Source organism: Aquarana catesbeiana, linkage group LG01 (assembly GCF_042186555.1).
Source record: "Aquarana catesbeiana isolate 2022-GZ linkage group LG01, ASM4218655v1, whole genome shotgun sequence".
In the NCBI taxonomy this organism is placed as follows: domain Eukaryota; kingdom Metazoa; phylum Chordata; class Amphibia; order Anura; family Ranidae; genus Aquarana; species Aquarana catesbeiana.
Window position 1 is genome coordinate 611,306,930 of NC_133324.1, and position 25,428 is coordinate 611,332,357.

At 41.6% G+C, this 25,428-nt stretch overlaps 1 protein-coding gene across 10 annotated transcripts in view; it reads right to left on the reverse strand.

The window, feature by feature from the left end:
• Positions 1-339: 339 nt before the first annotated feature.
• The window catches only part of MAST3 (microtubule associated serine/threonine kinase 3), a 368,908-nt gene continuing 343,819 nt past the window's right edge, over positions 340-25,428 (reverse strand). For 9 of the 10 annotated variants that reach the window (XM_073599652.1, XM_073599643.1, XM_073599608.1 and 6 more), the window contains 5 exons: positions 24,985-25,211; positions 24,786-24,908; positions 23,935-24,071; positions 21,170-21,351; positions 340-9,601 (listed from right to left, as the gene is read on the reverse strand). In XM_073599652.1, coding sequence (XP_073455753.1) covers positions 8,580-9,601; positions 21,170-21,351; positions 23,935-24,071; positions 24,786-24,908; positions 24,985-25,211 — 1,691 coding nt within the window. In that variant the 3' untranslated portion in view covers positions 340-8,579. The remainder of the gene's footprint in view (positions 9,602-21,169; positions 21,352-23,934; positions 24,072-24,785; positions 24,909-24,984; positions 25,212-25,428) is intronic. The other variant, XM_073599678.1, reaches the window with a different exon arrangement.

Consider the following 25,428-nt stretch of genomic DNA (forward strand, 5'->3'; position numbering starts at 1 on the left):
ATGCTTCACGTCCCTGCACCTCACAATGAGGTGGCAACACAGTTTTGCCTTTATCCCTGTACCGGCTTTTCTATTGAGCTTAGATGTATATTCCTGTTTACACAAAGGCATACACTGAGGCTGCAATGGACACAGTTAGGCGTGCAATGGACACAGTTAGGCTCACCCTCGGCTTATACTCGAGTCAATAAGTTTTCCCAGTTTTTTGTGGTAAAAGTAGGTGCCTTAGCTTATATTCGGATCGATTTATACTAGAGTATATACGGTACTTTAATTATAATGCAACAAGTAGTAAGTACAGTACTTTCAGTTTTTAGGATACTACTTTGCAAATACACGTACACAATATTGTTCTTTAATTAAATAATGAAAAGTAACATTTAAGGTCTCAAAGGAAACATTTTAAACATTTCACTGACAAACAGCCATCCATGTAGTTATAAAAGAATGCATAAATAAGATCGATGGTCGAAGAACAGTATTACAGCAGTTTTTGCTTGTTAACCCTAGGTCAAGCTAAAAATAGCCTTCAGTAAACACAATCTGCTTCTTGTAATATGTACACATATTTGAAAATTGAAATGTATATAAACTGCAGACATGGACAAACACACACAATATCTTCTGTCATACTTCATAAATACTTGCCTTTACAAATGTTTTCTGTTTTTTTTTTTTTTTTTTTAACAAATAAAAAAAAATCTGTTATATATTTATAAAATACTAAGTTATACAAATGAAGAGTTTAATAACATTGAAAACAGGCAATGCCCTTTTATCACATCACTATGTATTAAACAGGGGAAATTCGGCTTCCTCCTCTGCACATATTAAAAACACAAACTTCAGCAGCCTCCGGTTAATAGTATATATCAAAGGCACATTAAATAGGAAAACTCCAGTTTTCGTAATAATTGATAGAACAGATATTTGCTATACGAATCATTTTGTAATTTAACGTTATAAAAAATTAGTTCAGTACTAATATACAGGCAGCCCACTGAAGTCTATGTAGTATGCTAGCACATGCACAGTACTGCAATCAGCCCGCTTAGGGAAATCTGTTGTAAACACAAACAGTGGCCCAGGCTAATAGAAACTAAAATGATTCATACATTAAACAGTGCAGAGTGTCAAATCTACTGCTGAGGATATTGTATTCTGACAGCCTGCGCCTGCCAGAATGCAGTGGGTGCTGCCAAACAGTTAGCTGCAGTCACTGTTTGGTCAAGAGTTATTTGCCCGGCTCCTTCAGATTGAAGGATGTCAGGAGGTAGGATGTACAGGTTGTATTCTATGTTACATGCCCAATACCAAACTCTGTTTTCTTGGCTCTCTTCTACCAAAAAAACTACATGCTGGCATTTTTCCCCCATTTAGTTCCACTTTAAGCTGCTTAAATTAGTTGAACTATGCTCTTCCTAAAGTGGTTGTAAACCCACTCCACAGAGCGGGGGCTCACCTTAGATCGAAGCCCCCGCTGCGGTCTCCATACACTGGTCTGGCCGGCGACATCGCTCCCAGAATTATTTCCGGGTATCGCGGGCTCCGGCGCTGTCATTGGCCGGAGCTGCAATGACGTCACTCCCACATGTGGGAGCTGCCAGCAGCGGCACGTCACCTAAAGCAACGGCACAAATGTGCCGTTGCTTCAGTGCATATGTGCCGATGACGTCGGCACATGCCGACACAGGGGATATCTCCTAAACCGTGCAGGTTTAGGAGATATACAGGGTAGTTACAGGTAAGCCTTATTATAGGCTTACCTCTAGTAAAAAGTGGATTGTGAGGGTTTACAACCACTATAAATTTTCCAGAAACATATGAACAGAAGAAAAGGATTTTTGTACCCACCAGTAAAATCCTGTTCTTGAAGTCTATTGAGGAGGCACAAAAGTCTTAACCTTTGGGTTATAATGTCACCTACAGGAGGACTAGAAACTACGTCCATAGCTGGCATCAGATGGGGCCACAACATCCACTTGGTAGCAATTAAAAAACATATGAACTGAAAATCAAGTAGCAGCTTTGCAGATCTGGAAAACAGGTGCTTGATGCAGAAATCCCAAGCGCTCAGATCTAGTAATGGCCCCTTGACAGAAAAGGGTGGAACCTGATCCTTGAGACCATAAGCGTGAATGATGGTCTGTTTTACTACTTAAGGACCGCCTGCTGCAGTACTCCCCTGTGCAAATTGCTGTCATTGTACGGAGGCTGGCGCTGTGGCAGAGCACTTTCGCGCCTGCTACACGAGCATGCCCGCGGGTCGGCAGGTTCTATGTCCACCGGGGACCCACAATCGCTTGGAACAGAGACAGAATGGGCATCTGCCTTTATAAGGCGGATCCCCATTCTAACAGGGGACTTAACAGATCTTCTGTTCCCAGTGATCGGGATCAGTGATCTCTGTCATGCCCCAGGCAGCCCATCCCCTCTAGTTATCCAGCAGGTATATTTGTGTGCTTTAAGCCCCTACCAGAACAGATCCCCTACGATTATGGAGTAGAATGGAACATCATGCCAGCTTTGCCAATTAAGTTGGCTGAAGATCCTGAGCTTAGAAAAAGATCCTGAAGATGTTAGCGCTGCTGAGAGCGCGAGGAAAAGGGAGTTTTGCTCTGCTTTAATACTGCCTTTTGTATGCATATTTTTTTATATTTATGCATAGATTTATAGCTGGAACACACCTAGGGAACACAGTTAACCCCTTCCCTGCCAGTGTCATTTTTACATTGATCAGTGCATTTTTAAAGCACTGATCAATGTAATAATGTCACTGGTCCCCAAAAAGTGTAATTTGGGGTCAGATTTGTCCCCTGCAATGTAGCAGTCCGCAAGAAAAAGAAAAACAAAAAAAAAACGCCGCCAGTAGAAACAATAGAAAAAAAAAAAGTCCCTAAATCTATCCCATAGTTAGTTTGTAGACGCAATAACTTTTGCGCAAACAAAAAAAAAATCGCAATAGGCGTATATTGATTAAACCAAAAATATGTAGAAGAACATATATTGGCCTAAACTGATGAATAAATTACCTTTTTTATATATTTTTTTTGGATATGCATTATAGCAAAAAAATGTTTTTAATTTTTTCCAAAATTGTCGCTCTTTGCTTGGGTACAGCGTTGCACGGCCGCACAATTGTCAGTTAAAGCGACGCAGTGCCGTATTGCAAAAAAGGCCTGGTCATTAAGGGGGCAAATCCTTCCACTCCTTAAGTGGTTTAAAAGTGTTACTAAACCCAGTAATATGAAAATAGTTCATCCGCCCCCCCACAGTGCCCATAGCTTATAAATCATCTTTTTTAATTAAAATACTGCCACTATAACCTTTATGGCTGATCTGTATACCACGGTCATGTGATAAACTGCAGGGTTTGCCCGAGTGCTAAGTGTTCAGGTAGGAGGAGATTTCCACTAAAGCCTGTGTCCTCATGCTGTTATTGGAGGTGGAGCATCCATCAAGATGTGACATTCCACCCACTGTGTTCTTTAGTTACTGGGCATGGAGGAAGGAGGGAGGGAGGGACTGTACTGGGATCTGTATCCACACCCACAGGTGTGATGTCAATACCATGTGACCTGACTAGCTTAGCTCACCAAGGAAATATTCTCTATAGTAATAGAGACTAAACTGAGCATGTGCAGGGGAACCACTCTGACTGTCTTATTTTGCCTTGCCCAGAGTGACCCTGAAGGAGGGGAAGGATCTGTCATACAGGATCAAAGAGCCTTTTTCCACAATACAGAGGATTAACCCCTTAAGTTCCACAGTGAGTATAACAAGCATGCTATTCTACATATATAGGCAGATTTTACTGTTGTGGGTTTAGTAACATTTTAGGACACCAAGAAACGGTGGAATGGAATAAGAAACTGATGGACCCTCACTGCATCCTGTACAAAATTCTCACTAGACAGATACAAGACTAACAGATGTTTAGGGGGAACAATTTGTAAGGATGTTTGCAATCTCCAAAGAGAAATAGCTGGAAAAGCAGGTACAAGGGGAAGTCTTTGCAGTCTTAGGAGTTTAAAACAATCCAAGACTAAAAACAACAATAGTAGAAGCAACAAGCTGATTCTCTAGATTTAGAGTAATGTGCACTGAAACCGAGCCGAAATGGTCTCCTTTAATTTGAACAATTATAGTAGCAGACTGACTCCTGGAGTGCAAGTTCAATAGTCAAGGACTAGAATAACTCAGAATCAGAATTTCTGTGGCTTAGAAGCCACTAAGGCCACAGCCTAATCAGATACAGAATCTGCAGTGGAGTTTGTGGGAGTACACTTGTGGCCTCTGCGAGCAGAGTCAGAAAACTAGGTAAATTTGTGTCAAACGCTCTCATGATCATACTGAAAACCTCAGCTGTGAAAGTCTAAAGGCTGTCATACACAAAATTTGGATGATTCATGCTGAACTGGCCGAAATTCAAGCCACCAAGTCCAGCCCCAGTCAGTGCCACCTGTGTGCAAATTTTTAGCTAAACAACATCTGCATCCAATCCCAAAGCCATGGGTGGCAGATTACTATAGCCAGCTTGGAAAAACCATCCATCTTTTTAGCATGGATGGAGAAATCTGTTAGACATCTTTTGTTTAGCCCGCTCCAATTCACCCTGTGGATGACATCAGCATACCATATAATCCTTTTCCACCACAGAAACAGTGGTAACAGGGATTTAAGCAATCCAGAGATAAAAGGTAGCTCCCGATGTGTGGTCTACTAAGTTGCAAGTGCTGAGGCAATGCCAATGGTTCTGGATCTATAAAGCACTCCACAGATAACTTATCTGAGTATGGAAAATGCCCTACATGGGGCCCAGTGCCCATAGTTCACTTTCAGGCTAGATCTGTACATTCTGTCCAGTGAGATTTGGACACAGTACTCCAAAAGCCATATTGAGGAAGATTGTTCTAGAAAGCTGCAAATGGAAGAGAAAGTTCAATAGCAATACAGAGAAGAGTCTTGAAAAAAACAGAAGAAAAAAAGGTGTTCGCAAAAATAAAGGTTGAAACATGACAAAGCTGTTGAAAAGATGACCATCTTCTCAGGGCACTAGCTGAGACATGCTGGTAGTAGATGGGGTTATACTGGGCTGGTCTACATGTTTTTTTGTGTTTACATTGTCCAATCCTAATCTAGGCAACAGGATAACCTGAAGGTTAAGCGTTACTGCATCATCCCGCAATGGATGAGAAAGAAATACGTCTATAGATACACCACTTATTACATGTGTTCTGCTTTGCGGAGTTCTGTTCATCACAATATACATAAAACTCAGGCAGTATAACAGATATTTGGAGAACCACTTCTGCTGTAAACGAAGATTTGGATGGAAAGATAAATGTGTCCCTTCTGCTTTGTATTTGAGGGAGGACTCTGAACGCCCATGTACTGTATGCAGTAAACAAAAATTGTTCCATAACGTTTCACACAACCTGCTGTAAATGGAAGCTAGCACATAGGCAACACATGTGAACTTACGTCCTAGTGTACATCCACATATTCATCAAGCTGCAATAGCAGCCACTGACACCTCTGAACTGAAAAGAACACATTGTTCTTGATAAAGGAAGACAACTTAAAAACAGTGGCTTCACTTCACAAAATACTTTAAACTCATCTTGTTGCTAGTGATGTAGTAATGACCAAATATAATTTAAAATACGTTAACTATACAGGATTAGGACCCATTGATTTTAATCCCCTGCAGTACTTATTTCATGCTACCTCCCTGAAAATGTATAAACCCAGTGTCACCCCATATCTTCTAAATGCAGCGAAGACTTTAATACCTAGATTTTGGAAACAAAGTCAATGTCTGAATTTACAAGATTGGCAAAAAGGGAAGCAGAGAGGACTATGGAAGCAGAAAGATGGGTCCATATTGCAAATAAAATGAACGTTTTTCGAGACAACTTAGAAATTGCTGAACGTTTTTGATTACACCCCTCCTTTCATATCTCCACCTCAGTCGACCTATGGAGCCCATGTAAGAACTCGTTGGAAATGTCCTTGGCTTATACCTACTGTCCTTTGCTATCTGATACCAAACAGAGAATAAGTTAACTATTAAAATAATTGCAAGACCAATTAATCTCATGCACTATGTTGATTTTTGAAGTTTTCTATCATTTTTGATTTGTTATTTGCTTTTCTTTTTAGGATCTGTGGTTACCCATTATTATTTTTAGGATTGATAATAGTGACTATGGTTCTACAGAGCCATGCGATGTCTAATGTGCCGTACCTGAGGCATTTTGTCTCACCGGATTTGTTTTTATATGTATTTGTACAAACCTTGTGACTTTCATGCCCAGGGTTTACATATGAGGGTGGAACTCTGTAAAAGCTACGTATATACAGTGGGGACGGAAAGTATTCAGACCCCTTTAAATTTTTCACTCTTTGTTATATTGCAGCCATTTGCTAAAATCATTTAAGTTAATTTTTTTCCTCATTAAATGTACACACAGCACCCCATATTGACAGAAAAACGCAGAATTGTTGAAATTTTTGCAGATTAAAAAAGAAAAACTGAAATATCACATGGTCCTAAGTATTCAGACACTTTTCTGTGACACTATATTTAACTCAGGTGCTGTCCATTTCTTCTGATCATCCTTAAGATGGTTCTACACCTTTATTTGAGCCCAGCTGTGTTTGATTATACTGATTGGACTTGATTAGGAAAGCCACACACCTGTCTATATAAGACCTTACAGCTCACAGTGCATGTCAGAGCAAATGAGAATTATGAGGTCAAAGGAACTGCCTGAAGAACTTAGAGACAGAATTGTGGCAAGGCACAGATCTGGCCAAGGTTACGAAAAAAAATTCTGCTGCACTTAAGGTTCCTAAAAGCACAGTGAATTCCATAATTCTTAAATGGAAGACGTTTGGGACGACCAGAACCCTTCCTAGAGCTGGCCGTCCGGGCCAAACTGAGCTATCGGGGGAGAAGAGCCTTGGTGTGAGAGGTAAAGAAGAACCCAAAGATCACTGTGGCTGAGCTCCAGAGATGCAGTCGGGAGATGGGAGAAAGTTGTAGAAAGTCAACCATCACTGCAGCCCACCACCAGTCGGGGCTTTATGGCAGAGTGGCCCGACAGAATCTTCTCCTCAGTGCAAGACACATGAAAGCCCGCATGGAGTTTGCTAAAAAAAACACCTGAAGGACTCCAAGATGGTGAGAAATAAGATTCTCTGGTCTGATGAGACCAAGATAGAACTTTTTGGCCTTAATTCTAAGCGGTATGTGTGGAGAAAAACCAGGCACTGCTTATCACCTGTCCAATACAATCCCAACAGTGAAGCATGGTGGTGGCAGCATCATGCTGTGGGGGTGTTTTTCAGCTGCAGGGACAGGACGACTGGTTGCAATCGAGGGAAAGATGAATGTGGCCAAGTACAGGGATATCCTGGACGAAAACCTTCTCCAGAGTGCTCAGGACCTCAGACTGGGCCGAAGGTTTACCTTCCAACAAGACAATGACCTTAACCACACAGCTAAAATAACGAAGGAGTGGTTTCACAACAACTCCATGACTGTTCTTGAATGGCCCAGCCAGAGCCCTGACTTAAACCCAATTGAGCATCGCTGGAGAGACCTAAAAAATTGCTGTCCACCAACGTTTACCATCCAACCTGACAGAACTGGAGAGGATCTGCAAGGAGGAATGGCAGAGGATCCCCAAATCCAGGTGTGAAAAACTTGTTGCATCTTTCCCAAAAAAGATTCATGGCTGTATTAGATCAAAAGGATGCTTCTACTAAATACTGAGCAAAGGGTCTGACTACTTAGGACCATGTGATATTTCAGTTTTTCTTTTTTAATAAATCTGCAAAAAGGTCAACAATTCTGTGTTTTTCTGTCAATACGGGGTGCTGTGTGTACATTAATGAGGAAAAAAAATGAACTTAAATGATTTTAGCAAATGGCTGCAATATAACAGAGTGAAAAATGTAAGGGGGTCTGAATACTTTCTGTCCCCACTGTATATTAATGGTTATCTGTATCTTTAGGTGCACTTTGCAGAATCTATAATCCCCTTTTTTTTTCTGTATTTTCAGGTTTTTGACATATGTTTTTGTACCCTTTTCTGTTTATGCTAAATCATAATAAAAGTGGATCATATGTATATATATTAAAAAAAAAAATCCAGGGAGATAGATATTTCCAAGAAAGGGATGCTTTGTATTAAGGTTGGGACTGACTGACCTTACTGCAAATAATTTTTGCTACCTATTAATATACTGTATAAAACATGATCATTTGCTGTTCTGGGTGTAATCTAAAGGCAGACAAAACCTTGGGAATTCTTCATAATCCATGGAGCACATACTTTCTGGAAAAAAGATATAAATAAAAGTTACAATATTGTAAAGTAAAAAAATATAAAACAATAAAATTAAATTAAGTTTACAATTGTAAAAGATGTCATTCTTTTTCCCTTGCTTACATGTAAACCCCCAAGTACAAATCTTTGTATTTTGCAAGAACTACTGCTGTGAAATGTTTCACTGCCTTCAGTCCATTTTGACATTTCTAGTCTTAGAGTTATAGCCAGCATAATGACTCAGCATGTTTTCTTGCTTTGCTCATTTTTGTCCAAGTGCAAATCTGAGGTGGCTATAGACAACGAAGTCTGTAACTTCTGCTGTCTGGGAGCATCATGACAATCAGCCTGTCTTTCTAAACTGGCAGCTGAACTCTCTGATAACCAAGGAATAGGAGAATTTTTGCCACTGTCTGTTGCATGTAGGGGATAAAAAGCTTGGCATTCCCAGTGCCCTTCTTGTTCGTCACTTTCAGAAGTCTGAACAGCTATTTGTGGAACTAAGCGATGCTGCTGCTCCAGGACTGTAGATATCGATGATACACTTGCAGGTCTTGCTTGAACCCAAGAAGTTTGGTGAGGTAACCGTTCCCATAGCACCAAATTGCCCCCTGCCTTTTGCCCTTCAGAGACCACCTCACCATCCCCTGAATCTTGTTCATCAAAACTTACTTCTTGCACAGCTTCTTGCTTTTTGAAGGAGTCTCTGCGTTCTGAGAGGTTAAGCCGCCTCATTACTACTACTTCTTGATCCCGCTCATGTTTTTCTGTTCCCCAGTCTTTACAATGGCTTGCAGCATCTGTCAAACTTTCAGATGTCTCAAGTAGCTCACCACACTGATGGCTGTCTGGAGGTGTTGTCTTGCGTCCAATAGCAAAGTGGGCAGCCATCTTCTCTACAGACTGTACTCTTTTTAGCAAAGGTGAACGAGGAGGCTCTGTCGTCCGACCTCTTGCTCCTTGGCGAACAACTGTTGGGGGTGACAAAGTTGATCCCTGGAAAACATTATGGCTGCTTCTTGAATGTCCAGAGATTAATGGAGGAGATGCACGCTGTGGGGAAGATGGTGCTTGAGAGACTGAAGATGGAGTGCACGCCAAAGGAGATGGAGGAATGCTGCTTGTGGATTTCCTGCGTCCCACCTTGTACCGTTGTCCACTTAGCTTGGGTGCTAAACATTGGAGCGAACTGGGTCTGATGTGTCCAGCAGGGGAACTGGGTGTACTAGAGCATGGAGATGTGCTTTGAGGTGACACTGCATCTGAAAGACAAATGTTAGTTCAATAATAATCCTTGGTAAGTTTCAAATCTTTTCTTGCAAAAAGATAATAAGGCCTCATGCACACAGGAAGTTTTGCAAACTAGAAGCTTTTTCTCCTGGCAGCTGTGTTTAGGCAGAAAAAAAAAACAAAAAAAAAACGCCCCACGCTTGTAAAAGCGTGTAATGCTTTTAGGCGCATTTACAGGCATTACGCGCTTGGGTGTTAATTTAGACCATTGTATTTCATTGGCTAGAAGCGCCTAGCGTTTAGATATGTTTACTTTCATTAAGCGTTTTTTCTGACAAAAGTCTGTTGCTCCTGGATGCACTGGCAGTGTTTTTTTTTTTTTATATAAAAAGGAAGAATACTGTGCATGTGTAAAAACAAAAAAAACAATGTTAATCACCATTACAGTGTAAATTGTCCAGCAGCAATACAAAAGTGAGATATGATCACAATAAAAAAACAATTTAAAAAAATGATGCGCTAAACAAAAATCTCATACTGGGTTATTTAAATCCAGCTGTAGAAGACACAAATCTGTGATAAGTAGTTGAATCCAAAAAAAACCCCTCCACCTCATGCGTGCACCGTCACCACAGGCAATATAGGCTCTTACTAGAGAGCCTGGACCCTTTATTATGAAGGGTCAAACAGGCTTGATGTAACAATCTTTGCAGGGGTCATCAGCTGGAGATGTGTTCTCAGATCAAACAGGGCATAAGCAGGATATGCAAACCAAGATCCATCCACCCCATGATCAGATATAGATGCCAGATAGTGTAATATTCCAAAAAGTTTGTTTAACAAAGTATTGCATTTACATTAGTACAGGTAAAACCAGCGTTGCGTACAATATAGGCGGCCACCTTAAGATATCCAGGCACTGTGCAAACAAACGCGATAGCAGGAAACAGCTCCTAACTCGACCGGTCTCATCACAAAGAGGACTTCTTCCAGGGCATGCCGGTCGGGTTAGAAGCGGTTTCCTGCTATCGCATTTGTTTGCACATTGCCTGGATAGCTTAAGGCAGGCGCCTATATTGTACACAACGCTGGTTTTACCTGTACTAATGTAAGTGCAATACTTCATATTAAACAAACCTTTTGGGATTTTACAGTATCTAGTGTCTTTCATTTTATGATCAATCTGATCATTGGGGGAAGGATTCTAGTTCGAACATCCTGCTTATGCCCGGTTTGATCTGAGAACACATCTCCAGCTGATGACCCCTGCAAAGATTGTTACATCAAGCCTGTTTGACCCTTCATAATAAAGGGTCCAGGCTCTCTGGTAAGAGTCTAGATTGTCTGTGGTGTCTGTGCACGCACGAGGTGGAGTTTTTTTTTGGATTCGACTACTTATCACGGATTTGTATTTTCTACAGTTAGATTTTAATAACCCAATATGAAATTTTTGTTTAGCGCATAATTTTTTTTCGACAGTGTCTTTTACCTACCTCTAAAAGCCCCTGCCACTCAACGCTGCTAAAGGCCTATGTGTGTATGGACAACAGGCAGGGGAGTTTAGAGGCAGGGAAAAAAACACCAGACGACCAGTGTGCAAGAGACCCAATTAGTAAAACAAGAACTAACTTAAAGTTGTTACATTTGGTAATTTAAGTGACAACATCAGTGACCAGCAATTCGCCTGGAAGTGGATTGTCAAATGATGGGTGAGGGCTTCGTGCTAACTTAGATAGAGGCTGATGCCCTAAAAAAGCACATGATCCAAAAATCTACCCAGGCAATTATTAGCAAGCATGAAGATAAACAGGCCTTTTACTGGAGTTTTGGCATAAAAATAGGAAAAGCAGTACAACTTAAAAAAAAAAAAAAACAAAAAAACAGTCAAGGACTGCCTCTAGGTGTCATGACTGCAACTGAGTACTTCCTGTAACTGTTGTCAATTATCTTAGATCATTAAAAGAATTTTGCACAACTGCTTTAGCTCAACATTTTACATTTTTAGTACAATGAGCAGCGGTTTTTACTTCTTGATACAAGATCTCAGTCTGACTAGGATTACCATAACTTAAAAAATTGAACACAGGCCCAAACTATTTTTAGTTTGATAACATAGGGGCTAATTTGAGCTGGTCTATGGCACCAATGTACCAATCTACCCTCACCTCCTCAGGGATAGGAAATAAAGAAAATGTGGCAAACTCCAGAGGACAGCTGATATTTACAGACACCTTTTTAAGACCCCTTTCACACGGAAGGTGCAGGCGTTTTAGCGCTAAAAATAGCGACTGTAAAGCGCCTGGAAAAGGACCTCTCAAGTCTCCCCAGTGTGAAAGCCCGAGTGCTTTTTACACTGGGGCGGTGCGCTTGTGGGACGTTAGAAAAAGTCCTGCAAGCACCATCTTATACACGGCTTCTTATAAACGCTCTGCCCATTGAAATTAATAGGCAGCACTGCCGAAGCGCCTCCAAAGCGGGTGCTTTTAGCCCTTTGTTTGGCCGCTAGCAGGGGTTAAAAGCACCCCGCTAGTGGCCGAAAGACTCCTCTAAACCTACTGGTGCTTTACCGCTAACGTGGCTGCGCTACAGCGTGAAAGGGCTCTAAAAGTTTACTAAAACACCTGCTTGACGTACAATGCATTCAGAAAATATTCACATTGCTTCACTTTTTCCACATTTTGTTTTGTTACAGCCTTATTCCAAAATGGATTAAAATCATTATTTTCCTCAAAATTCTACAAACAATACCCTATAATGACAACGTGAAAGAAGTTTGTTTGAAATCTTTGAAAAATTAATAAAAAAAATAAAAAAACATGTACATAAGAATTCGACAGCCTTTGCTCAATACTTTGTTGAAGCACCTTTGGCACCAATCACAGCCTCAAGTCTTTTGGAGTATGATGCTACAAGCTTGGCACACCTATTTTTGGGCAGTTTCTCCCATTCTTCTTTGAAGGACCTCTCAAGCTCCATCAGGTTGAATGGGGAGCGTCGGTGCACAGCCATTTTCCGATTTCTACAGAGATAATCGGGTTCAAGCCTGGGCTCTGGCTGGGCCACACAAGGACATTCACAGAGTTGTCCTGTAGCCACTCCTTTGCTATCTTAGCTGTGCGCTTAGGGTCGTTGTCTTGTTGGAAGATGAAGATTTGCCCCAGCCCGAGGTCCAGAGCACTCTGGAGCAGGTTTTCATCAAGGATGTCTTTGCACATAGCTGCATTCATCTTTCCCTCGGTCCTGACTAGTCTCCCAGTTACTACTCTTAAAAACATCCCTACAGCATGATGCAGATATGGCGCTTGCTATTCAGGCCAAAGAGTTCAATCTTTATTTCATTAGACCAGAGAATTTTGTTTCCCATGGTCAGAGTCCTTCAGGTGCATTTTGGCCAGCTCCAGGCGGGCTGTTGTGTGCCTTTTACTGAGTGGCTTCCGTTTGGCCACTCTACCATACAGGCCTGATTGGTGGAGTGCTGCAGAGATGGTTGTTCTCCTGGAAGGTTCTCCTCTCTCCACAGAGAAATGCTGGAGCTCTGTCAGAGTGACCATCGGGTTCTTGGTCACCTCCCTGACTGAGGCCCTTCTTCCCTAATCGCTCAGCTTGGCTGGGCGGCCCGCTCTAGAAGAATCCTGGTGGTTCCAAACTTTTTCATTTACGGATGATGGAGGCCACTGTGCTCATTAGGACCTTCAATGCTGTATACAGTGGGGACGGAAAGTATTCAGACCCCCTTAAATTTTTCACTCTGTTATATTGCAGCCATCTGCTAAAATCATTTAAGTTCATTTTTTTTCCTCATTAATGTACACACAGCGCCCCATATTGAAAGAATAACACAGAATTGTTGACATTTTTGCAGATTTATTAAAAAAGAAAAACTGAAATATCACATGATCCTAAGTATTCAGACCTTTGCTGTGACACTCATATTTAACTCAGGTGCTGTCCATTTCTTCTGATCATCCTTGAGATGGTTCTACACCTTCATTTGAGTCCAGCTGTGTTTGATTATACTGATTGGACTTGATTAGGAAAGCAACACACCTCTCTATATAAGACCTTACAGCTCACAGTGCATGTCAGAGCAAATGAGAATCATGAGGTCAAAGGAACTGCCTGAAGAGCTCAGAGACAGGATTGTGGCAAGGCACATATCTGGCCAAGGTTACGAAAAAATTTCTGCTGCACTTAAGGTTCCTAAGAGCACAGTGGCCTCCATAATCCTTAAATGGAAGACGTTTGGGACGACCAGAAACATTCCTAGAGCTGGCCATCCTGCCAAACTGAGCTATCGGTGGAGAAGAGCCTTGGTGAGAGAGGTAAAGAAGAACCCAAAGATCACTGTGGCTGAGCTCCAGGGATGCAGTCGGGAGATGGGAGAAAGTTGTAGAAAGTCAACCATCACTGCAGCCCTCCATCAGTCGGGGCTTTATGGCAGAGTGGCCCGACGGAAGCCTCTCCTCGGTACAAGACACATGAAGGCCCGCATGCAGTTTGCTAAAAAAAAAAAAACACCTGATGGACTCCAAGATGGTGAGAAATAAGATTCTCTGGTCCGATGAGACCAAGATAGAACTTTCTGGCCTTAATTCTAAGCGGTATGTGTGGAGCAAACCAGGCACTGCTCATCACCTGTCCAATACAGTCCCAACAGTGAAACATGGTGGTGGCAGCATCATGCTGTGGGGGTGTTTTTCAGCTGCAGGGACAGGATGACTAGTTGCAATTGAGGGAAAGATGAATGCGGCCAAGTACCTTCTCCAGAGTGCTCAGGACCTCAGACTGGGCCGAAGGTTTACCTTCCAACAAGACAATGACCCTAAACAAACACACAGCTAAAATAACGAAGGAGTGGCTTCACAACAACTCTGACTGTTCTTGAATGGCCCAGCCAGAGCCCCGACTTAAACCCAATTGAGCATCTCTGGAGAGACCTAAAAATGGCTGTCCACCAACGTTTACCATCCAACCTGACAGAACTGGAGAGGATCTGCAAGAAGGAATGGCAGAGGATCCCCAAATCCAGGTGTGAAAAACTTGTTGCATCTTTCCCAAAAAGACTCATGGCTATATTGGATCAAAAGGGTGCTTCTACTAAATACTGAGCAAAGGGTCTGAATACTTAGGACCATGTGATATTTCAGTTTTTCTTTAATAAATCTGCAAAAATGTCAACAATTCTGTGTTTTTCTGTCAATATGGGGTGCTGTGTGTACATTAATGAGGAAAAAAAATGAACTTAAATGATTTTAGAAAATGGCTGCAATATAACAGAGTGAAAAATTTAAGGGGGTCTGAATACTTTCCGCCCCCACTGTATATTTTTCTGTACCCTTCCCTAGATCTGTGCCTCAATACAATCCTGTCTCGGAGGTCTAGACAATTCCTTGAACTTCATGGCTTGGTTTGTGCTCTGACATGCATGGTTAACTGTGGGACCTTGTTTAGACAGGTGTGGGCCTTTCCAAATCCTGTTCAATCAACTGAATTTACCACAGGTGAACTCCAATCAAGGGATGATCAGTGGACACAGGATGCACCTGAGCTCAATTTTGAGTGTCATGGCAAAGGCTGTGAAAAACTTATGTACATATGATTTTTTTTTTGTTTGTTTTTTTTTTTTTCTTTTTAGCAAATTTGCAAAGATTTCAAACAAACTTCTTTCACGTTGTCATTATGGGATATTGTTTGTAGAATTTTGAGCAAAATAATGAATTTAATCCATTTTAGAAGAAGGCTGTAACATAACACAATGTGGAAAAAGTGGGGCGCTGTGAATACTTTCCAGATGCACTGTAACTCTTTTCAGACTAAAGTTCACATGCCTATGTGTACCCACCTTTACTTGTATATTTGTGATCAGTTGGGCAGGTGTAGAAATAGGGATTGTCAACTCAATTGAACATAAACTGTATTAGCATTGTTTAACCATCTCCCACTGCACATATGCGGCCGGGTGGGCACTTCCTCCTGAGTGGACGTTCAGGAACGTCCCCTCAGAAGGAGGGGGATCACGCGTGCCCACGCAGCAGTGTGATCCCGATGCGCTCGTGTCACCCGGACATGGCGCATCTCTGATCAGAAGGCGGGCTCTGTGATTTGCCCTCCTGATCACATGACGGCTGTGTCCAATTACAGTTGTCATGTGATGTAAATAGAGAGCCAGTTGCTAACCAATTGTCTCTCCTCTCCTCACACTGAAGTTGTCAGTGAGGAGAGGAGAGCGGATCGCTGAAGCCAGCCAGCGATCGGTGAGTATGAGGTGTTTTTTACAGCTTTTTACACCCAGTGTCCGCACACAATGTAAAATCACAATGCTCCCAAAACAGTGTCCCCAAAACAGTGTCCCCACACAGTAAAAACACCTGTCCCCCATATATACAACAGTAAAATCATATGTCCCAATGATAATCTGCACACATATGTCCATGATCATCTGCGCACATCTGTCCGTGATCACACAAACTAATTATTATTATACACTTAACGGGATTTTTTTTTTTTTTTTACCAAGGACATGTAGCAGAATATATTTTGGCTTAAATTTATGACAAAATTAGATTATATTGGATTTCTTTTAAAACAGAAAGTAGAAAATATTGTTTTTTGTTTTTTAAATTTCTGCTAATTTTTTCACTTATAAATCGCAAAAAAAAAAAAAATTTGTAAAATACCACCAAAAGAAAGCTCTATTTGTGTGAACAAAATGATAAAAATTTCATTTGGGTACAGTTGCATGACCGCGCAATTCTTATTGAAAGTGCAAGAGCGCTGAAAGCTGAAAATTGGCCTGGGAAGGAAAGGGGAGAAAGTGCCCAGTATTGAAGTGGTTAAGAATGTTCTAATGCAAAGCTAATTCACAATACAATAAATATATGCAAACTGTGTCTATTTTAAAGGGTGACTTGAATGTTTAATAGAACTTAAAGTTGGGTTGGACAATTCCCGCTCGTCAGTTCAAAGAAAAAGAAAAAAATAAAGAACACTGGCGTCTGGATCAATGAAAGCTTCTGTCATAGTTTCAGCAGGTGCACAAACCCTTCCAACTTGTGTAGACGAAGGTGTGCAGGGTCAGGGATGTGTCGGAGCTCTGCACAGCTCCTAGGCTAATCCGCCCCCTTTCAACCGGGATGGGAGTGCAGTGAGCAGGGCAGGAGGGAGTCCTGATTCAACTACTTTTGGTGTTACTGTACATACATAGGCTGATGGCACACTGAGCGCTTCCTGATGCCGCCATGTATTGCACTGTGTACCGAGTCTCAGTGTATCTTGTGCTGCCTCAGCTGTGCCGCCCTGTCTGTACAGCTCCAAAAGGTGGGCTGCACTGTGCACTCTATGTACTGTGTGTGCTTCAGCAGTGCAGTGCCTCAGGTGTGCGGCACTGCATGTTCTATGTGTATTGTGCTTCACAAGTGCTGCACTTCGCGTGCGGTGTATCTTGCCTCAGGTGTTATGCACTGTGTGTACTGTGGAACACTTGAAAACAGTTTGAGCTGTCAGATTGATTAGAAAAGCATGGAAAAACTCCACAGTGCCATATTCTGCACCTTATTAAGTGGGTCATGTCAGTGGGCCTGCAACGTGTGCCACTTTTGTCACCCATGGGTGTATCGTATGTTGCGTTGGGAACATAACTTGAGATGATAGCAACTGATTGTATATACTTGAAATAAAGACCCCAGATTGTGCGAGAACAAATTCCATATTCCAGAGGCTTGAGTGTTAAAATTTTCCCCATGTGCCAATAGGTGTATTTATGCAGTAAAAGTGATTGAATGGCTCTTTAGCCTACCAGATTAAATTTTACACAAATGCCACGAGCCTGTTAAGGTGTTACTGTAAGCTTTTACTGCAACCATGAGCTTGCTTTAATTTCTTCAGATTTTGGATATAAAAGATATAGTCGGGGGTAGTGGTTCCAGTGTTCGATCATCTTTACAGTTTTTCTGTAAAGTGAACTAGCCCTTCCCGCCGCTGGCCATCAAATGAGAGCTGGGCAGCGCGGCTCTCGTTCTGGGTGGACGTCATATGACGGCCTCCCAGGACGATCACTCTCGTGCTCCCGTGGAGGCGTGCATCGTGGCAATCGGTGGTGCGGTGCGTCAGTCAGACACACCGATCTCAGTAAAGAAGCTCTTTACCACATGATCAGCCGTGTCTAATAAATGCTTATCACGATGTAAACAGGAAAAGCCGGTGATCGGCTTTTCCTCACTCGCGTCCGACAGACAGGAGTAGAGGAGAGCCGATCGGCTGCTCTCCTGACAGGGGGGGCCTGTGATGATTGTTTATCAGTGCAGCCTCCCCCCTCGGATGCCCACCCAGGACCACCAGGATGCCGCCAGGACCACCAGGGATTGGCACTACCCTGGACCACCAGGTATGCCACCCTAGACCACCAGGGAAATGCCAATCAGTGCCCAGGCAGCTGCCAATCAGTGCCCATCCCCAATGCCTGCCAGTGCCATCAGTGATGCCCATCAATGCCATCTATCAGTGCCCCATATCAGTACCACCCATAAGTACTCATCAGTGCAGCCTTTCAGTGCCGCATATCCGTGCCACCCATCAGTGCCGCATATCCGTGCCACCCATCAGTGCCGCATATCCGTGCCACCCATCAGTGCCGCATATCCGTGCCACCCATCAGTGCCGCATATCCGTGCCACCCATCAGTGCCGCATATCCGTGCCACCCATCAGTGCCGCATATCCGTGCCACCCATCAGTGCCGCATATCCGTGCCACCCATCAGTGCCACATATCCGTGCCGCATATCAGTGCCGCATATCAGTGCCGCATATCAGTGCCGCATATCAGTGCCACCCATCAGTGCTGCATACCAGTGCCACCCATCAGTGCCGCCTACCAGTGCCACCCATCAGTGCCGCCTACCAGTGCCACCCATCAGTGCCGCCTACCAGTGCCACCCATCAGTGCCGCCTACCAGTGCCACCCATCAGTGCCGCCTACCAGTGCCCGTCAGTGCCAGAGAAAAACGTACTTATTTACAAAATTTTATAACCGAAACAAAAGCATTTTAAAAACAAAATTAGGTTTTTTCTTCGTTTAGCAAAAAATAAAAAAAAATGCAGAGGTGATCAAATACCACCAAAAGAAAGTTATATTTGTGGGAACAAAATGATAAAAATTCTGTTTGGGTACAGTGTAGCATGACCGCGTAATTGTCATTTAAACAGCAACAGCGCTGAAAGCTGAAAATTGGCTTGGGCAGGAAGGGGGTGTAAGTGCCTGGTATTGAGGTGGTTAATGGAAAAAATAAATAAAATACTGTATATACTCGAGTATAGGTCGATCCGAATATAAGCCAAGGCCCCTAATTTACCACAAAAAAAAAAAAAAAACTGGGAAAAACTTATTGACCCGAGTATAAGCCGAAGGTGAGAAATGCAGCAGCTACTGTAAGTGGAAAAAGAGGGTCAACAATGCCCATCTGCAGCTGCGTGCCTCCCTGTGTCCTGTGCATGTGTCACCTACCTGTGTCCTGTGCATGTGTCACTTACCTGTGTATGTGTCATCTACCTGTGTCCTGTGCATGTGTCCCTGTAGAGATCTGCATCGTGTGCCGCTCTGCATCCACCGATCAGCGTGTGATAACCACATTTGGCGGCCATTTCACTGTTCAAAAGCCGCGCCTCCTCCCCGTCTGTGATAGGCAGAACACTCAATTTCCCAGCAGTCAGCCTATCACGGACATCCGCTCATCCTCATACCACGGATGAGGATGAGAGGATGTCTATGATAGGCTGAACGCTGAATGCTGGGAAATGGAGTGGAGTGTTCTGCCTATCATAGACGAGGAGGAGGCGCGGCTTTTGAACAGTGGAATGGCCGCCGTCTGTCTGCATGACACCCTGATCATGTAGGCAGACAGCGATGACTCGAGTATAAGCCGAGGGGTGCACTTTCAGCCTAAAAAAAGGGCTGAAAATCTCGGCTTATACTCGAGTATATACAGTATATATAAAAAAAAAAAAAAATCAGGGGCACAGACAGCAATGAAAACTGACAGGTGTTCTAATCCTTCTCCACTCTATCCAAAACTAAAAAAAAAAAAAAAAAAAAAAAAAAAAAAAAACACACAAACAACTTTTGCCTCTAGTGACACCTTTACTGCTCTAACTTTCACCCCCTTCCTACCCAGGTCGCACTTTGAATGACAATTGTGCAGTCATACAACATTGTACCGATATGAAATTTTTATTTATTTTTTTTTGGACAGACTTTTTTTTAGTTTAAAGACCAAAAATTTTGAAAAAAAAAAAAAAAAAGTTTCTCTGTTTTGCAAATAAGTAATTTTTCTCCTTCACTGATGTGCATTGATGAGTTTGCACTGATGAGGTGGCACTGATCATCAGTGCCCTGATATCAGTGTAAGTGCGCCCAGTCAGAATTGCCTGTTTCCGGTGTTCTATCGAATAATGCCCTCCATCGAAAAGTGCCCACACATGCGCAGTACGAAAGGCCACTCCAGCAGATTTCCCGATCAGCTGGCACGACGTCACCATAGTGCATGCGCACATCGTAGGAGGCATTTTTATGACGGGAGATACCATTTGACGGTCAGAATTTAAACCTATGCAAACAACAGAGAGAGACCGTAGTTGTCAGATTGTGCCTTGCTGTTGCAGGGCGGGTTGTGGCTGTTGCAACCCGCCCTTAGACACAGGCAAAACCTCCTGTTCAACACACCAAACCCACCCTGCAACACAGACAAAGCCCGACCTTGAGCACGCTGTAAACCTGCCCCACAACAACGAGGTACAATCTGACAACTACGGTCTCCCTCCGCTGTTTGCATAGGTTTAAATCCTGCCCGTTAAATGGTATCTCCCATAGAAAAATGCCAATGACAATGTGCTCATGCGCTATGGTGATGTCACGCCAGCTGATTGGGAAATCAGCTGGAGTGGCTTTCCGTACTGCGCATGCGCGGGCACTATTCGACAGAACAACGGCTCGCCTCTCCCCATGCTTCCACAGCACATGAGGAAAGGAATGCCGAAAAATGGAAAGTTTGTTTAGAAGTGATCAGCTGTGATTGGCAACAGCTGATCATATGGCAAAGGGCCACTACGACTGGCCTTTAACTACAATCTGATCAGCTGTGTCTAAAGGACACAGCAACCATAGCGAGCGCAGGGGGCGCGGTTCTGGGAGGACATCCATGGACACCCTCCCAGAACTGCACGACCACCATGCAGCTATCTTTTGGCTATAGCGCGCTTGGAAACTGGTTCATTTTTTAATCACTCCCTCTGCTGTTAAGTAACAGCATTGCTCCTTTGGATCCTGTTGGTATTGTGTGTGTTAGAACGTAGGGCTATGGTCAGTAGCGGTCCCTCAGGTATAGCACATCAATGTTTAGTTCCTGCTTACTATGTCTTTGTCTTAATATGTGACAGTTATCAGGATGAAACATAACATGTTTGTGGGAAGTTCACTTGTTCTAACTGTGAACTGTTATTTGTGCTCTGTATTGTACTGTATTTTGTACCTTCATGCCTTAAAAACACTAAACAGACCAAAAACATTTCTATACCAACATCTTTGGCTATTGGCTTTACAGGCACTTACCAATTGGCATATCAGGAGCTGGGCTACGGCTTGGGGTTGTGGGGCCTGGAGACAAGCTGTGGGTGGGGGAGGCTGGGAGGCTCTCACTGGAAGACAAGGACTGATGGAAGCCCGAGGAAAAACTCTTGCTTGTTTGTAATACTGATGACTGCTTAGAAAGTTTCCTGAAAAGTGAGGATTTCCTACAGTAAGAAAAAAAAAAATTCAATTTAGTAATAATTCTGGCCATTTAAAATTAGACAGTATAAATTTCTGTACAAATCTATTTTAAAAAAATCCAGCAATATAAAAAAGTAACCTAAAGCCAGTCGCAGAACTCTCTAATAAGTGAACAAGCAAAACAAGATCTGGTCACCAAATGATAATTTTCACAATAAACTTTCCCTTGTATTTCCCAACCGTGCATGTTTATGTGATGAAGTACAGATTACGTACAAACACCAGCGCTGGCCTTAAATTAAGGAAAACAATAGCAGCCAAAATTTAAAACATTCCCAAAAAATCTTTATAGAACTCCATTATTTGCCATTAGTCATCCAGAAGGCATACATTAAAAATTGGCATCTTTTAAAAACCTAACTTTATGGCTTTACCTGATTTTTTTTTAATACAAAACAAGACCAATACAGACTAATACACTCAGCATTGGCAAAAAAAAAAAATAGTTGGTTTTCATGCATCTACAAATGTCATACAAATACATAAATTTATAAAAATCACATTTTTAAAAAACATTTTCCTTTGATAAGGATCTTTAGAACTCCAGGACCTAATATCTACTTCATCTAGCCACTTACTGTAAGACAATACAATTCTTATTCATAACGAACGGAGGGATCTATTCCCAAACGATTAGGAATGACTGGATAGGTGTTTTGACATTACATTTATTAGTAGCGCCTTAAACATAGGAATGCCTCTTCTATACATTTTTTATCAAACGCATCTTACTGTAAATTGTGATCATCAAACAGCTAGATTACAAGAAAATGGCTCTTTATTGGACTTCATCCAGATTAATACAGGCACACGCCAAGGTTAACCTCTTTTTTCATATCTTAGCTATGGAGCATCTAGCGAATGCCCTTCATCTTAACCCTACCATACAAGGTATAACCCCAGGTTTTATCCATCATAGATTAGGGTTGTATGCCAACAACGTATTAACAATTGTAACAAAGGCTAAATTGACGTTTCCTTACATACTGAAGGAATTTGAGACCTTCGACTGCTTTAGCAAACTTAAAGTTAACACCAATAAATGCATTGCACTTTATAGCTCTCTGCCAAAATGCTTCTTTCACATACTGAATATTTTAGCACAATTGCCCCCCTGACTATGCTACAGTATTTTGGTCAGGCATGTCAGCTGGCAGTGTGGTACTTCCTTGACTGTAATACAAAGTGGCACTTAACTTACATACTTGACTGGATACACCATGGTGAAGACAATTTTCGGGTGACAATTAAAAACCATTTCTCACCCATCTTATTGACTTACCTCCCATAGATACCACCCCAAACTTACCCCTTGGTTCCCACTGTTCTTTTTGGGATTACAATCCCCTTTTGAAGGCTTGGAATTCCATTCTTTAACACCAACACTTATCCCCATATATTAGACCACTTAGTCCTAACTTGGATAACGGAGATTATCTGGATCTTCCCAAACCTATTTTTCTAAATGGACACATACAAGATTCTTCCCAAATCTTCGAGCCATCCATCATGGTAAACACCAGCCCTTCTCCACCTTCAACTTAACTTACAACTTGTCCCAGGACGCTAGCTCCAATACTTTCAACTGCAAAGTTATGTAACTCACTCAAAAAGCAAGGATCAGATTTCTGGGGAAACGACTTCCCTTGAATTCCTTTGTCTATAAGACACACTGCTTACAAACATTATAAAACAATTATATAATATCTTATTAGAACACACATAGTATGCTACACTATGCTACTAAAATCTCTGAGCATTAACGAAAAAAAAAAAAAGAAAAAGAACTAGACCATTAATCTCATAGGCGCCTATGAGAATTGGAGCCATGGAGGTCCTGTAAAGGTTTTGGCAGATCATTCCGAGTGCCAGGAGAGGCACTTTGTGAGAGTAAACTTTTTGTTTTATTTGGGGTCATTTTAATAAAAGTTTTCCGCTATAAGTATAGTTTTCTGGCTTGCTTCCTGTTGGTGCATGGGATGAACAAGTCAAGTATCGGTCCTTGGTTGATGGCATAATCTGCATAGCGGGTCTGTGACATAAATCTTTATCGACCTTCCTAGGCAAATGATTAGAAGGTCAATAACCATTGGTAAGTTTGGAGGGGACAGTGGTGGTGACACAAAGTAGAGTTGGTTTGAGTGGAATACCGAACACAAGTCACTTTATTTTAGAAGAATTGCAGCACACATGTATAGCACTTTGATTCAATATTGTACACGGCACCTAAAGGAAATTGCACTTTTAAATTGATTATATATATTTATTGGTTTTTGTTAAGTTGATTTTTAAGAACTTGTTTTATCACCAACACAGGGATTGTACTATTTAAAAAGGGGTAAGTGCAGCTTGTTATTTTATTCTATAGTTATTATTTATTGTCTAGGAATACATTAGCATGGACTAATAGAAAATAAAACACAGAAAATTACTATGACCCACATTTTGTCAATGTGTCATTGAGAAACCAAAGAGGTAAAACGCGTCTTTTATGGTAAGCCATATTCTTCATCCCCAATTCACTATGATATCAAGCCTTAGCTTACCTGTCTTGAGTATCTTTTTTCCTGTTTTTCTTGGTTCTTCTTGCCATGCGACCTTTGCAACTATTTTTTCTGGCAGGTCCAATCTTTATGGAAGTGTTTTCTAGTGGGGTAGTCCTTAGAGACACTTTGTTGCCACTCTGTTAGGAAAAATCAAAGTTTCCATTACTTAGAAATCAGTTTGAAAGCGGACACAAAGGGAAACCACAATGCTTTTGGTTTCACTGTAATTTAAAAAAAAAAAAAAAAGTTCTTTAACAGATCTTTTAAATCGGTTTTTGTATGTATAAAAATGTGTTTTACAAATAACGTTTAACCCCGACAAAGTGTTCACAAAACTCTAAGCCCTCTAAAGCACAGCTAAGCAGACTACTACTAAGCTGGCTTTGTTTGACTGAAAGCTTGGAATAAACCCTTTGATAAAGGGAAAAGTCATTGCTAATGAGTCATTTGGTTCTGTATAAAAATTGAGCCTACGGAGCTCTGTAAAAATTGACTGTCTTGTTGTAAACTGCTTACAACAAAAAGCCAAGCAGTTTCATATGGAACATATAAAAAGCAGACCACTAAAATATACTGAATATTAATTTACAAAGTTTTATATTTACCAGTTTAATATTTCTGTATTCCTAGGCCATAAAAAAGGGGAAAGAAAACACATATAAGGCTGCTACATATTTTAACAAAAAATACATTCTTGTGTGTACTGAAGGCGGTGCTACCTTCAGCACAGATCAGCCAAAATACAAGAAAGTACTTCCTGTAAAAGTAATTTCACATATACTGTACACATCCTTTGTGTAGTTGCATGTATATAAATATAAGAACATACAAATAAATTACTATAGGTATACCTTTAAAAGCAGCTCTACAACATCCATATGTACCAGGCCAAGAACAGATTCCCCATTCACATGGGTTATCAGATCCCCAGCTCTTAACCCTGCTTCATGAGCTGGACTTCCATCTTCTACGTTCTGGAAGAATACAATAAAAGGTATTATGAAATGCTCAAAATAGGCAGTGTTCAAATTGACCAAAAATATTACTCACCCAAACCATGTGGTGTACAGTATACACATCACTTTCTCCCATGTAAACACGAATTGCACGCAAAGTGAAGCCATACTTCTTTCCGGAGCTGTGAATAATTATTGGGGGACGCAGACTTGCTATTGCCACAGCAGAGTATCGATTTGGAGAAGAATCTCTGGAAGAAGGATTAGATGAGACGGAATGTGGAGAAATTGGGCTTGTAAGAGATCCACTGCTAAAATCATCTGTGGGAAAGAATAAACAATCCATTTGAATTTCTCCCTGCTAAGAAATAATCCAAACAATTGTGACAGTGACTAGTGTCTGTAATTACTACTATTTACTTACAAAGATGTCAAATACACACCATCAGTTAACATTTTCTGCTACATTGTTGTAGTAACAAACTGCTTAATATTTAATTTTTTTGTATAAATGTACAAATATAAAGCAATCTGCTTA